The following is a 14,988-nucleotide window of genomic DNA, read 5'->3' on the forward strand; positions in this document are numbered from 1 at the left end:
ATACATGCCAACCAGCCACACATATCAAAGGGAGGAAAAATGATTTTATTATGCACATTTTACACACACATATACACACCCTCATTACATTTTGTATCTTATTTTATGAAGATTGGAGAAATTTTGAATATCTTGGGCATTTAGTAATTCTTTATTATTTCTGAGAAATACAGATTTAAATTCTAGTTGTAACAAAATCACTCTGCCTCATTGTTCCCTGATATGTAGTAAAATTTATTTCTCTTTAGAAGACCATTTGCATGTGCATGAAATGATAAATACCTTTTTAAATGCTTGAGGTTAGTTCAGACATAAATTTAGATCAGGTAACTAAAGAGATATAACGAAACCACTGAAGCAAAATCTAAACATCTGCCACTGCAGTTTGTGCATGCAGTTGCTATATGACATGAGTATTGAAGGCACATACTGACTTGAATTTATATTTTTCATTGCTCAATATATACATATATGAATCTCCTGTGACAGGTTATGCTGACCCCGAACATGCAAGGTATTATAATGGCTATAGGTAAAGCTACGCATATATATGACAGGTGTGGGCCAGAAGCAGGGTTCTTTCAGGTACAATCAATACTTTCAATTTTTCCTTTTCTGACTGTTTTTGTACTTTAATTTGTTCTTTGAATTTTTAGTTCAATTATATTTGAATGTGTTTCGTTGGAATTTCATCATCATATTTGGTAGTATTTTTATAACAATGCAGTTTTTACTTTTCCTTGAGATCAGTAAAATTGGAAACTTCAGTACAAATTTCAGTAAATTGATATATTCACACATTAAGTACTCATGATAATGGTGTAAGTCGTAAATGCATTTCCTAAATGAGAAAAAAGAGGGGTTTGGTGGTTATCTAGTAACCCATGCACAGAAAATTGATGAAATTACATAAGATATTAGTGTATTTACTCACTAGGAGAAACAATTATTATGGCTTTAAAATTAAGTCTTTTAAACATAACCACCCACAGACTTGCTTTCTATTATCTAAACCTGTCTCTTGCAATACATTTACAGTAACTTCAAAATCCAACAGTTGAATTGGTGACTCCCATTTCTTTTCTCAATTTTTTATTAGGTACATAGATCTGTCAATAGATTAACAGATATATCAGTCTCTATTGAATTAAATTACACATTTGTCCTAGCACAAATAACGACTGATAAATTTTCCCTTCTTCTTCTGCTAGCAAACATAAAAACACGTATGTAAAATGCAAAACATACAAACTGTTTTGATCCCAAAATAAATGTGAGTTTAGATCATTCTAAAAGTTAAATGTAAAATTTATTGTAAATTTATCTTAAAGTGGAAGATCAGTGAAGTCAACATTCCTGTAACATAGTATAGAATTCATATTCTTGTTCTAACTATAGAACCTAAATAAAGAAATTTGTATTAGAGATACTTAGAGAAATTAATAAAAGGAAAGATTACTCATCCCTAAGTCTTTTATGACCTCAGAAAAGCTACATTTGTAAATAAAATGACAATGAAAGCTAATTGAAGCCGGTGGGATATAGATTTATTCCCATAATGCAAGAAATTTTCTTTATTTGCTTGTTTCTACTCCATTATAGAAGATAGTGTGTAATATGCTATATCTCTTAAGCCTTTCACAGGTTTCCTCTCACACTTGCATCGTACATTATTACATACCTGTTTATTTTTTATTAAAATCTGGGTATATTTAACTCAAAATATAATAAATGGTTATATTATATCCCGCATAATTCCAAAGCTGTTAACAGTCATTTCCTGATTCAGTTTTAATGTGAAACCTAAATAATTAAGATCTTCCTTGATATTTGCATAGCAGCACAAAGGGATGGATAAAAGAATTATATGCATAGTTATAAACTTGTTTGCACCCTACATTAAAAATCCAAAAGACATTTGCTTTTCAGTTAAAACATAGCATAGCAAACCTGTGTGGTAATTAACACATTATTTTCATTATATAAGTTATGAAATTGACTTACATTCCTAAACAGATAAGATTCCAGATGCATATTTCAAATTATATTGATTCAATGATATATTACGTTGTTTTATTTTACGTCTATGTGTCATATTTTTAACTGTATTAGTGTTGTATGTATAGGAAACAATGATAGCACATTCTTATGAATCCTGTTTATTTTCATTTCTTTAAAAATACTTCAGTTCTTTTCTATGCTTTGTGTATAAAGATTGTATTTATTATAACTTGTTCATTGTACTCTAGCAAATGCATATTTATTAAACACTGTTTGGAGTCCAGTGCTAATATAGGAATAAATTTGATTAAGTGTTTCAACTATGCAGTGCAATACAAAACATTGGTCTAATACTATGCTTTCTTTTTTTAAATAAAATCAATTTTTCTTAGAAAAGGAAGTTTATATTTAACTTAAATAGATTTTTGTTCCACATTATCACAAAAACAAAATTTGCAACCCAACATTATTTCTAAAGAAATGCTAACTAGCAGCCTGTGTTGTTCAATCACACGACTCAACTCTGATATTTTTAACATTTATATATAATTTTTATGTGCTTAAGGCCCATATGTTTTAATGCGATAAGTAAGATCTTTAGTTTTGATCATGGACAGTTCGATAACATCCAATTTCTTATTTTGTATTAAGGCAATAAAATTTGAGTATGCAAGATTACTCAAACTGGCCCAAGAAGACACACCACCTGAACGTGACTATCGTTTGCATCATGCAATTGTATATTTCATCCAGAATCAGGCCCCAAAGAAAATAATTGAGCGAACATTGTTGGAGCAGTTTGCAGATCACAATTTGAGCTTTGATGAAAGGTAATTATGTAAGGAGGCTTATATAAATTTATAAATATAAAATTGTGTCTAAGTATCCTTGGTGTAAATGGGTCAGCTTTTTAAAAAGAATATTCTGCAAAAAATAGTTAATTTTTCTAATTCATAGTGATCCAGACTGTATTCCATTACCAATTTTGAATATCATTAATGTTTTATTTATGCTAAATGTTAATGAAATAAAGTGTATTAGTAATACATTTTATTTGAATATTCCCTCCACCACCTAGGAATAAATAAATAAATAAACACCTCAAAGCCACAGGACATGAGATTGACTTTAAAAATACCAGAACTATCGCCAAAACCGAACACTTCAACAGCAGAATAATCAGAGAAGCCATAGAGATAGAAAAACGCCCACCCAGCATGAATAAACGAGATGACACCTCCCGCCTACCAGCCATTTGGAAACCCGCCCTCATGAACAGACGAGTACCTAACATGAAGAATGACACCAGACCCACACCCATGAGAGCCACACAAGATGGCACCACCACACTTCCACGTAGAAAACAGACTCACACCCACACAGAAGATGAGACACGACCATGGACCAGAAGCCTCACTGCAGCTGCATCACTACCCACTTCAAACCCCTCCGAGCCATACATGAAGCAAACCGACATCCACTATGAAGATGTGGCATGACCACGAACTCGAAGCCAAACAGCAAGATCACAGCTCACCAACTCAAATCCCCCAGCAACTAAGACTAACCTGAGCACAACCAAGCCCCCACCTGAAGAGAACACGCCTCCAGCCAGTCAGAACACGGCCAACTCCCCAACCAATCAGAACACAGCCAACCCCCTACCAATGAGAACACACCCCCACCCAATCAGAACACAGCCAAGCCCCCACCCAATCAAGTCACACCCCCACTAGCAGTTAAAAGGAAGAAGCAGCTGCAAGCTCACATCACTCTGAGAAGCACAGAGCCGAAGACAAAGCCTGAAGATGATGAATGAGACTTCATCGAAAAGTTGCCTAGATACTGCCAATCTTACGCGGAGAAAACCCGAACAACCAAAGATCCACATACAAATACCCATGAGAACCTCAGAAAATATATATATATATATATATATATATATATATATATATATATATATATATATATATATATATATATATATATTCTTAAGTTTTTAGTGGTACTTACATGTATGGCATTCGGCTTTGTTGGTATTTTTCCCACGTCATTATAGTTATGCTTTTAAAGTTGTAGCGTTTGGCAGAATCTCATCTGCCATCATCAGGCTTCTATACAGAAACCTGATGATGGCAGATGAGATTCTGCCGAAACGTTGCTACAACTTTAAAAGCGCAGCTACAATGATGTGGGAAAATACCTGAACCTGAACCCCTCCCCAAACCAAAATAGAGTGTTTGATCAAAAGCCTTGCTCACAATAGCAATAGCACTTAAACTTATATACTGCTTCATAGTGCTTTACAGCCCTCTCTTAAGTGGTTTAAAGAGTCCACATATTGCCCCCAACAATCTGGGTCCTCATTTTACCGATCTCTGAAGGATGAAAGGCTGAATCAATTTTGAGCTGATCAGGATCAAGCTTTTGGCAATGGGCAAAGTCAGCCAGCTTCTAATACTTCATTCTAACCACTGCACTACCACTACAAATAGGTTGATATTATTTTAAAATAAATGTAGCGAGTAGCAGATATACTGTATCTTAAATCAAAGCTATAAATTATTTGCCTGGAATGTTACTCTGATACTTGTTGCTCTGAAGCATGACTAATATCTTCATTAATTCATTTTCCTTTACTTCCTAAGGTGCCGTAACGTGATGAAAGTGGCTCAAGCCAAACTTCAAATGATAAAGCCAGATGAAGTTAACATGGAAGATTATGAGGTTAGGCTTCTACTCTGAAACTTGTTCAGTAAATGTATTTTAACCTACAGAACAGGCAAAAACTCCAATATAACCTCAATTATTTTATAACCAATTGTTGGATATTTTTAATAAAACTTGTGGCTAGAACTGCCTGGGCTTGCAGTTAGTCATCTTTATGCATAATACAGAAATTAAAAGGAATGGAAAAGATATTTTTTTAAAAAAATCAAGCCAGTAAAGTGTTTTGTACTTTAAAAAACTATTAGTTTTTCTCATTGATATGAATGGCTGCAGAGTTTTTGCAGATATGCCTTAAGTAAGTGACATTAGTGAGTTTAATATTTATTTCTCTTCTTGTCATTTCTATGCAGTGGTGGCACCAAGAGTACCGAAATTTCAGAGATACAACAGTATATCTCATGGTGGGATTGGAACTTTTTCAAAAAAGGAAGTAAGAGAATCCAAAAACTGTTATTAAAATTAATACAATACAATACAATTAATACTTGAAGCTATACTCTACTCCCAAGAAAAGATTATTATATTAAAACATTATAAATATTGTATCAAATCTAGAATCTTTATAAGATAGTACAAAATTTACAAAATTTTCTGCATTGTACCTAATCTTAATGGTGAAGGGTTCCTAATGTAGACAGTGTATCAGTTATATTCCTCAAAGGATGATATATAAGTGAGCACTATTCCAGAACTTGCAAACTGATTTCCTCTATGAACAATAACAAGTAATTCCTTTTCTGTCTTTTCCTTTTTCTAAGCTATGATTTTTAAAAAATTATATTTTGTTTCGAACAAAACAGAAAATGGTTGTGAAAGAGATTGTTTTAAATATTGGAACAGAACCAAACCAAAATATAAATTAATATGTAAAAGGATAGAGAAGCCTGTGACAGAAGAAATGTTCAGTTTTCATTCACAAAAATAGTCAAATGATAAAAAATAAAATTCATTTAGGTCATGCACAAATATTGAAAATTCAAAAGGTTCTGAAGCTTTTAAGTATCATTATATAATTGTCAGGATTCCACCAATCACTGTAATTAAATCATGATTCATAAAACATTCCTATGTCTGTTTTAGTAGTTGCCAACAATACTGTTTCTATGGGCATACAATTTCAGGTGCTGGTAGTAGGAGACAGACCGAGAGAGAAAGATGATAGATGAAAGTTTGTATATTACTGTCAATGTATGAAATTAGCCATTTTATAGAATATCTAGGAAATGTATAGAATGCAAAAAATTGGACTACTTAATATTTTACACATTTCCTATGCATTCTATGAAATGCCAAAATGCAAACCAGCAAAGTATAAAATACTCCTGGTAAAATGCCACTCTAGCCTTCCTTGTTGCAATAAGTAAATCAGTACTGATCTTTTTTCTCTTTCTTTTTTTCCCCCCATAAAAGTCCTGTTCTTTATTTTGTATTTTTTTCTCTCATATTCATATACATATTTTCAATAAAGGTTTATGGTTACAGTTGGGGCTAGAAAAACTCAAATAGTGCAAGATTAGAAAATGTGATCTGACTCATAGAATCGCCAAGAGTTGGACTGAATAGATAACAACTTCATCACCAACTCTAACCCTTTTCAGGATTCCCTTTTCATACTTTGCCTGAATAGTTCTTGTCATTCTGCATAAAACCTAGGTATTATATAAAATGCCTAGGAAAAGTATGTAGCATATTAAAACGACGTAGACATTTCATACTTCACCTAAAAACGTCATCTATTCTATAGATTTCCTAGGCATTCTGTACAATGCCAGCTTTTCATACATTAGATGGGTGGGTGGATAGATAGATGTAGAGAGATAGATAATCATACATAAGTTGTTTCCATTATACTTTTTCCTCACAATATAAAGATTTAAGCAATCTTATTGTTTTATTTCAGTGTTTTCTATATGTCTAAATATTGATTATATGATGATGTATTTCAAGTGTGTGTGTGTGTGTATTAAAATGATTTTAATGGCATTTGTAAATATTTTTCATTTTCTAGTTTTAAAGAAGCTTTGTTATATCTTATATGTGCATATCACAAGAACAAAGAACTTTCAGCAAATGGTTTGTATAGGGGGCATGATGAAGAACTTATATCCCATTACAGAAGAGAATGTTTGCTGGTAAGTAAAATTCATATTTGAGATTCCCATGATTCCAGTAGGTAGACTTTTTATTTTTTTAATAAAATCATAATCAGTTTAAAAATCACTCTCAATAATTGTATCACATTTAATGCCAATCTTGCTATTAAGGATTGAGCTGACTTAGGCTTTTCAAATTTAGTTTGCTGTCATGTTACTTGAACCATATTGCATTCATTGTTACAGAGAGGTTATTACTTATGCTGAAGTTATATCTATACCTTTTGCATGGGGAGAAAAGTCTATTTGAAAAATTGGATCTCTCTGGAAGTAGTATAAATATTTATTTATGCTTTGTGGTTGTTTTTTTATTGCATGAAGAAATTAAATGAGTGTGCTGCTGCACAGTTTGAATCTGGAGATGATCAACAGGTAAATAAGGGCCTGGAAATTATGAATGAGCTTATCGTCCCTTGTCTACCATTATTGCTGGTGGATGAAACAGAGGAAAAGGATATTGTTGCTGTGGAAGATATGAGAAACAGGTGGTGTTCATATCTTGGACAAGAAATGGAGCGTAAGTTACCTCTATATATATTTTTTTAGATACAGAGTATATAGTAATTATATGATTTATAATTTACTCGAATAAATTGCATTTCTTGGATTTGGACATATCAATTGAATAGCAAAACAAAATATCTTGAATTTCTATTCACGTAGGAGTGATTTGAATATATTCTTAAAAGTTAATGTATGGAAAATGGGGAGATAAATTGGGTTGTTATGGTGAAAATGTTAACATATTTTACCATTAATAGGCACAACCTATCAGGTTGACCAAAAAGCAAAACACATACTTAATAAATTTAATGTATTATATTATTTACATTTGGTAAGGATACAAACTCTTTATAATAACACTTAAAACATACACCATGTTTTACTGTTAAAATTTCTTGGCTAAGTTGACATATGGTAATCCATTGCTTTAGTACATAGACTGACACTGGAAAGTTTGTTATTATTAATCTTGCTCTTTATAATGCAATAATTCTTTTCATCCTCTGAGATGCCTATATAGATTTTCAGCTACAGGAAGCAGTTTTATAACTATAGCTAGAATCAGTCTTCACTGAGAGATTTTATAAGATGTTTTTATTGTTCCTTGATAATTGAGAAAAAATTTCCAAAACTATACATAACTACATTTTTTCTTTACAGCTAATTTACAAGAAAAATTGACGGATTTTCTGCCAAAATTGCTAGATTGTTCTACAGAAATTAAAGGCTTCAATGACTCACCAAAATTACCTTCTTATTCCACCAATGAACTGTGTGAGCGTTTTGCCCGAATCATGTTGTCACTCAGTCGAACTCCAGCTGATGGAAGATAAACACTGAAGACCTTCCTTAAGCACACTGTATAAACTGGTTTTTTATTCTTAATCCTTGCCTTCCTGTCACAGGATTTGCTTGTTGCTGCTATAGTTTTTAACTCTTTAATTTTAATAACTGTAAGAAAAGAAAGAGGATTGTACAGAAATTAGCCAGACTGCAGGCAATATTACTGAGAATCGCATGGTACTCAGTTCCTAGTCAGCCAGAATTTGTGCAACATTACAAGTCTGATTTTATTTTGGCAAACCTGCTTTTTTGCCACTTACCTGTTACAGTATTATTTTAACTTAAGATCCTTTACTTCATGAACAGTTTTCTGTTCGGTCTGGACTATTCTGTGACTCCATCAATTTTAAAGTGACCAGTGTAAAATACATTATACCTGGTAGCGTGTAAATTACATCAAAGAATAAAAAAGTTTTATTTATGGCTACTTTGGTTGCAAATGAATTATATTTTTTTAAATGAGAAATTTATATTTGTGAATTATAAACCTACATTTTATATATGGTATGTAGCAAAATTGATAAATTGATAATGATAAGTAGTGCAGGCAGGCATAAGATCCTTGGAAAATTGTTGGTGTTTAAATTATATGTTAAATACTTAGCACAGAGAAAGTTTTAGGCATTTGGACTCCAGTGTCCTCAGCCTATCAAGTTTTAATTCTGTGGAGGTCATTGACTTCCATTTCCAGAACCAAGTGGTGTCTAAACTAATAAGAGACCCTGCTGTTGGTCTTACCTGCCTACTTAGCTTATCTGAATCACACAGACTTCAGGACACATGTTCTCAATTCTTTAAATTGGAAGAATAACCACTACGCAAAGAACATTAGGTCTTTGATAGGAGACACTAGGCAGAATAAGGGCAATAGGAATTACAGATAGTCCTCGACTTACAATAGTTCATTTAGTGACTGTTCAAAGTTACAGCAGCATTGAAAAAAGTGACTTAGGACCATTGGTCACACTTACGACTGTTGCAGCATCCCCATGGTCACATAATCAAAATTCAAATGCTTGGCAACTGACTCATATTTATGACGGGGACAATTATGACCATTTTTTGTGACCTGACAAGCAAAGTCAAAGGGGAACCCAGATTCAATTAACTGTGTGACTAAAAGTTTAAATGATTCACTTAACAACTGTGGCAAGAAAGGTCGTAAAATGAGGTACAACTCAATTGTCTGATTTAACAACAGGATATTTTGGGCTCAATTATGGCTGTAAGTTGTGGACTACCTGTACTGCTGTTTTCCATAATGTAGTTTCTATGACCTCTGTATAAAATTATGTGAAGGTAAATTGAAATTTCCATTTAAGAGTTATTTACATTATTTCTCATCTATTGCTTAGAAATACATGGCTGACATATTAGAAAAACACAAATTGTTAGGGATTTTTAAGATTATAAATTTGCCAATATGAATAGTGTAGTTAAACACTTTTCTACTATCAGTCATAATTTAAAATGTTAAATTACACATACATAACTGCAATTGTCGCCAATTTTTCTTGTGCAAAGAAATGTTTACATTAAATAACACTAACAGAAAAATCAGTGTATTGCTTTAATTTATAAGTGATTTATATGGTCAAGATGTAACATGTTTATATTTTCCTGCAAGTCTCAAGACCCCTTTGCAAATAATTTCTGCAGTGATTGGGTTATTATCAAATACATGCAAATAAATAAATTGAAATGCTTCAGTAACCACTTAAACATTAGGTTTTTTTCCATTTTAAGTCATTAAGCAAGTAAAACTAAATAGTGCTTTTTTATAAGAAGCAGTGCAGAAGTTTTTTGATAATATATATCTATCCAAGACAACAACGTGGTAACTTCAAATTTGATGAACGAAACATCTGAAAATACATGGTAACAATTTCTTTATTTTTCTGGTAATTTGTTTAATTTCTAGATGTCAATTTTATTTTTATGAGGTTTGATAATATGAAAGAGGTTTATTGTAACAAATTAGAAAAAAAATACGTTATGTATATCTTTATAAATTATTCCATTCCCAGGATTCTGAGTTACCATACAGATGGAAATTCTATTAAATCAAAACCAGCAAAACATAATAGAGATTAAATAGGTCTGTTGAATAAGGCACAGAATCATTCTGTAACTATTCTTTTATGTATCACTTTCTCCTTTCCATAAGAATGCAAGTCAACAAATAACATTTTAAAGATAAATCAAGAAATTGACCTGCTTAATTTTCACAAAGTTTACTTATATCACTTAAGAGTAAGTCATGGATCTGGAATCCTTTAGTATTTTGTAATTTGCAATTTTGTAGTTTTGTTTCAGAAATGTATTATTACTATCCTGATTCAAGTCATTAGTAATAAATTCTTCACAGAAGAAAAAAATAGATTTTTTAAAAAAATAGATACAATGTTATCTCAACTTTAGACTTTTGGAATTACCAGTGCTTATTTATTAAATATTTGTTAAAATTGTTTGATAGACAAACTGAACCAAAATACTTTCATTATTATTCAGTTGTTCCCCATCCCTACCTATTGTTAAATTTCTTAAAATTTAAAATCAAAAATCCATATTAATGGATAATAACAGTGGTACTGAAGCATTTTGGTGGTGGTCTTTTGACGTATATAATTCCTCCTATTTGCTTTTGTTTTATTTGTGTTAGATTAATGAATAATAGCCTGAGTTGTTCTTTATTGGATTATTTTTAATTGTCCATTGTTTTTCATTTTAGTTCTGTGAGAGACCTATTTCTTTATAGAAAATAAAATAATTTCTTGACTTATTGAAAAAGGCCTTTACAGCCTTAGTTTTATCCATTTTCACTCCTAGGAGTGAACAGCCCTGGATAAATTCAGCAGTCCTCAATTTAGCAACCATTTGAGATTATGACAGGATAAACAAAATAGCTTTGCGAGCAATCCTTAACATTATCATCACAACACCTTGCAGTCACATGATTGTCATTTCTGCGCTTCACAATTGGCTTGCAGCAAGCAGAGTTAATAGCGAAAGTGGAAGTAAACATTCTCTTCACATGATGTGCCACCTAATGATCACAGCACTTTGCTTAACATCAGAAAGAGAAGTGAGGTAAGCTTGTTATGGTCACACGATTTTCCATCTACTACCTGTGTTGCTTAGTGATGGATTTCCCAATTGTGATCATTAAGTAAGGACTTCCTCTAATAGTATTTAATGTTGGAGGAATCTTATTTAATCTCACTTTCAACTGATTATGGAAATGCTTCCTAGTGATCCTAAAGTTGAATCAGTATGGTTTATATTTGAAGCTCAGAGGGAGATAACCATTTCATGAGTGAAGGCATTATGACTGTTTACATGAAAAAGCTACTTTATGTGGATTTAGAACAGTGAGCACTAATTTGCATTCATTGTGACAGCAGACAGCAGATTTTTAGTAAGGTCCCCCCCACTATCGCTATAGGGAATTAGTTTGGATAGCAGCTGGAACTTTTCTAATTTCACCCTTTCTTTTAGAAATAATTGGAATTAATATATATGTATCCATATGGAAAGACATGCATTTAGCCAATCTCACAATATTTTAAAATTAATAGATAACGGATAGTTATTAAAATTCTTAGTTGCAATTCTGTATGCATCTGTATTGTGTTAAATATTCTCTCTTTTTTGAGATGAGTATTTTTTGTCAAGCCATCTAATTCATAGAAGAAAGATTAAATGTTCTTAGCCCTTTGCAACCAAATGATACCAGTAGTTAAGATTAAAACCTCAGTTACTGATATCCTGCTGTCTTGCACTACTTTTCAGAAAATGATGGGTTCTTAGTTTTGCTCTCAAAATTCATAGTTCTAGCGTTCATCACCTTTCCCACCAGGTATATAAACTAGAAATAATCTCTGAAAGTTTATTGGAGGGAAGAACAGAAAGAAAAGAGGATTTTTTTAAAATATGGAGACACAGTTCTCTATGGTAATATTCAATACACGGTCTTAGCAACTTTTTACAATATGTAGTTTCATTCCTTCCCTCCTCCTCCCACACAGCTTCTTTCTGTACTTTTATTTCTGGCTTCGTTTCTATCAAGAAGATGGAAAAGTAACTTTCCTGTACACATTTCATCATCATTAACAAACTGTCTTCACCAATCTCTAGACTGAAAAGTGCAACCCTTTCCATACAGAACTATCAGTCCATGCCTAGGCTAATAAGAAACATATCAAAGAGAGACCCAATATAGAACTAAGGAAAAATTTCCTGACTTACCAATCTGTGGAGCCTTCAGAAGTTTTGTGTCTCCATCACTAGACATTTTTATAGGAGATTGGACAGATTTTTCCCCCCCAAGAGATTTCCTGCTTGTGGAGTGGGTTTATTGGACAAGATCTCCAAGTTCTCTTTCAATTTTGCTGTTCTGTATAGAAACTCACAAGAATTCCCAACACCCACCTGCTCCATTAATTAATTATTCTGCTATTTTAAATGTTTTCGGCTATATAGGTGAAACTCGAAAAATTAGAATATCGTGCAAAAGTTCATTTATTTCAGTAATGCAACTTAAAAGGTGAAACTAATATATGAGATAGACTCATTACATGCAAAGCAAGATAGTTCAAGCCGTGATTTGTCATAATTTTGATGATTATGGCTTACAGCTCATGAAAACCCCAAATCCACAATCTCAGAAAATTAGAATATTACATGAAATCAATAAAACAAGGATTGTACATAGAACAATATTGGACCTCTGAAAAGTATAAGCATACTCAGTACTTGGTTTGGGCCCCTTTTGCAGCAATTACTCCCTCAGTGCGGTGTGGCATGGAGGCTATCAGCCTGTAGCACTGCTGAGGTGTTATGGAAGACCAGGATGCTTCAAAAACAGCCTTCAGCCCTTTTGCATTGTTCGGTCTCATGTCTCTCATCTTTCTCTTGGCAATGCCCCGTAGATTCTCTACGGGGTTCAGGTCAGGAGAGTTTGCTGGCCAATCAAGCACAGGAATCCCACGGTCATTGAACCAGGTTTTGGTGCTTTTGGCAGTGTGAGCATGTGCCAAGTCCTGTTGGAAAATGAAGTTGGCATCCCCATAAAGCTCGTCTGTGGAAGGAAGCATGAAGTGCTCCAAAATCTCCTAGTAGATGGCTGCGTTGACCCTGGTCTTAATGAAGCACAGTGGACCAAAACCAGCAGATGACATGGCTCCCCAAATCAACGCAGACTATGGAAACTTCACATTGGACTTCAAGCATCTTGCAGTGTGTGCCTCTCCATTCTTCCTCCAGACTCTGGGTCCTTGGTTTCCAAATGAGATGCAAAAGTTGCTCTCATCAGAAAAGAGGACTTTGCACCACTGAGCAAAAGACCAGTTCTGTATTTCTTTAGCCCAGGTAAGACGCTTCTGACGTTTGTTGTTCAGGAGCGGCTTGACAAGAGGAATACGACATTTGAAGCCCATGTCCAGGATCCATCTTGTGTGTGGTGGCTCTTGATACACTGACTCCAGCCTCAGTCCACTCCTTGTGAAAGTCGCCAACATTTTTGAATGGCCTTTTCCTGACAATCCTCTCCAGGCTGCAATCATCCCTGCTGCCTGTGCACCTTTTTCTTCCACACTTTTCCCTTCCATATAACTTTCTATTAATGTGCTTTGATGCAGCATTTTGGGAACATCCAACTTCTTTTGCAATTACCTTTTGAGGCTTTCCCTCCTTATGGAGGTTGTCAATGATGGTTTTCTGAACAACTGTCAGGTCAGCAGTCTTTCCCATGATTGTCATTCCTACTGAACCAGACTGAGAGACCATTTAAAGACTCAGGAACCCTTTGTAGGTGTTATGGCTTAATTAGCAAATTAGAGTGGGACACTTTGAGCCTAGAATATTGAACCTTTTCACAATATTCTAATTTTCTGAGATTGTGGATTTGGGGTTTTCATGAGCTGTAAACCATAATCATCTCAATTATGACACATCACAGCTTGAACTATCTTGCTTTGCATGTAATGAGTCTATCTCATATTAGTTTCACCGTTTAAGTTGCATTACTGAAATAAATGAACTTTTGCACGATATTCTAATTTTTTGAGTTTCACCTGTATGTGCTGCATTCAGCTGTTGTAATCAGGCATGGAACTTCTCAGTATGGCACCAAGTCTTAATTTGGGTCCACAGATTAAAAAAGCATTTTATAAGTGTTTATCCTTGAGGCTATTGCATCATCTCAAGTCCATCAGAAAAGCTCAGAGTCCATCAGAAAAGTCCATCAGAAAAGCCTACCACAGAGGTGTAGCTTCAAAATGCTTGGAAGACCATGTTTTCTAACAGCTCCCTTTACACATTACTTCTCAGGAAGAAATAGATTGATAACATCCTTAGATGTGCCACTTAAGCTTAAAGCAACAGCTCATGAGTTGGGTTGCTTTTCCTGTTCTTCGTCAAAAGCAGATAGGCCTCCTCAGACTCAAATGTAGAAGTTCACAATCTATTTTAACTATGAAGTAGTTTTATCTCAATGTTCTGTTTGAGATTAGAAAACTTCAAGTGAAATCTGAAGAACTATATACTGTATCAGAAAGCAAGTTTTAAATGGCTTCAAATGACCATTCCACAGAAAGGGGCAGATTCTCACTAGGTGAAATGAAATCAGCTTCGGGGTAGAGTCTCCACCCATTTTGAATGAAATTAAAAAATACAACAAATATTTAAAAGTTCGGTATAGCCATTCTAATATTTAAAATCAAAGTCTAAAATCATAATTAACTGTTGAATTTAGTAA

The 14,988-nt window shown here is 33.5% G+C and overlaps 1 protein-coding gene across 9 annotated transcripts in view; it reads left to right on the top strand.

Annotated features, from left to right (window-relative positions):
• The window catches only part of USP25 (ubiquitin specific peptidase 25), a 52,944-nt gene extending 43,156 nt beyond the window's left edge, over positions 1 to 9,788 (top strand). For 5 of the 9 annotated variants that reach the window (XM_026700653.2, XM_026700657.2, XM_026700655.2 and 2 more), the window contains 7 exons: positions 490 to 585; positions 2,653 to 2,831; positions 4,650 to 4,728; positions 5,082 to 5,161; positions 6,740 to 6,863; positions 7,206 to 7,401; positions 8,049 to 8,658. In XM_026700653.2, coding sequence (XP_026556438.1) covers positions 490 to 585; positions 2,653 to 2,831; positions 4,650 to 4,728; positions 5,082 to 5,161; positions 6,740 to 6,863; positions 7,206 to 7,401; positions 8,049 to 8,221 — 927 coding nt within the window. In that variant the 3' untranslated portion in view covers positions 8,222 to 8,658. Of the gene's footprint in view, positions 1 to 489; positions 586 to 2,652; positions 2,832 to 4,649; positions 4,729 to 5,081; positions 5,162 to 6,739; positions 6,864 to 7,205; positions 7,402 to 8,048 lie in introns of all 9 variants that reach the window. The other 4 variants (XM_026700658.2, XM_026700659.2, XM_087937523.1 and 1 more) reach the window with 2 other exon arrangements.
• The last annotated feature ends 5,200 nt before the right edge of the window (positions 9,789 to 14,988 follow it).

This window comes from Pseudonaja textilis, chromosome 7 (assembly GCF_049901715.1).
Source record: "Pseudonaja textilis isolate UNSWEBS1 chromosome 7, rPseTex1.2, whole genome shotgun sequence".
In the NCBI taxonomy this organism is placed as follows: Eukaryota; Metazoa; Chordata; class Lepidosauria; order Squamata; family Elapidae; genus Pseudonaja; species Pseudonaja textilis.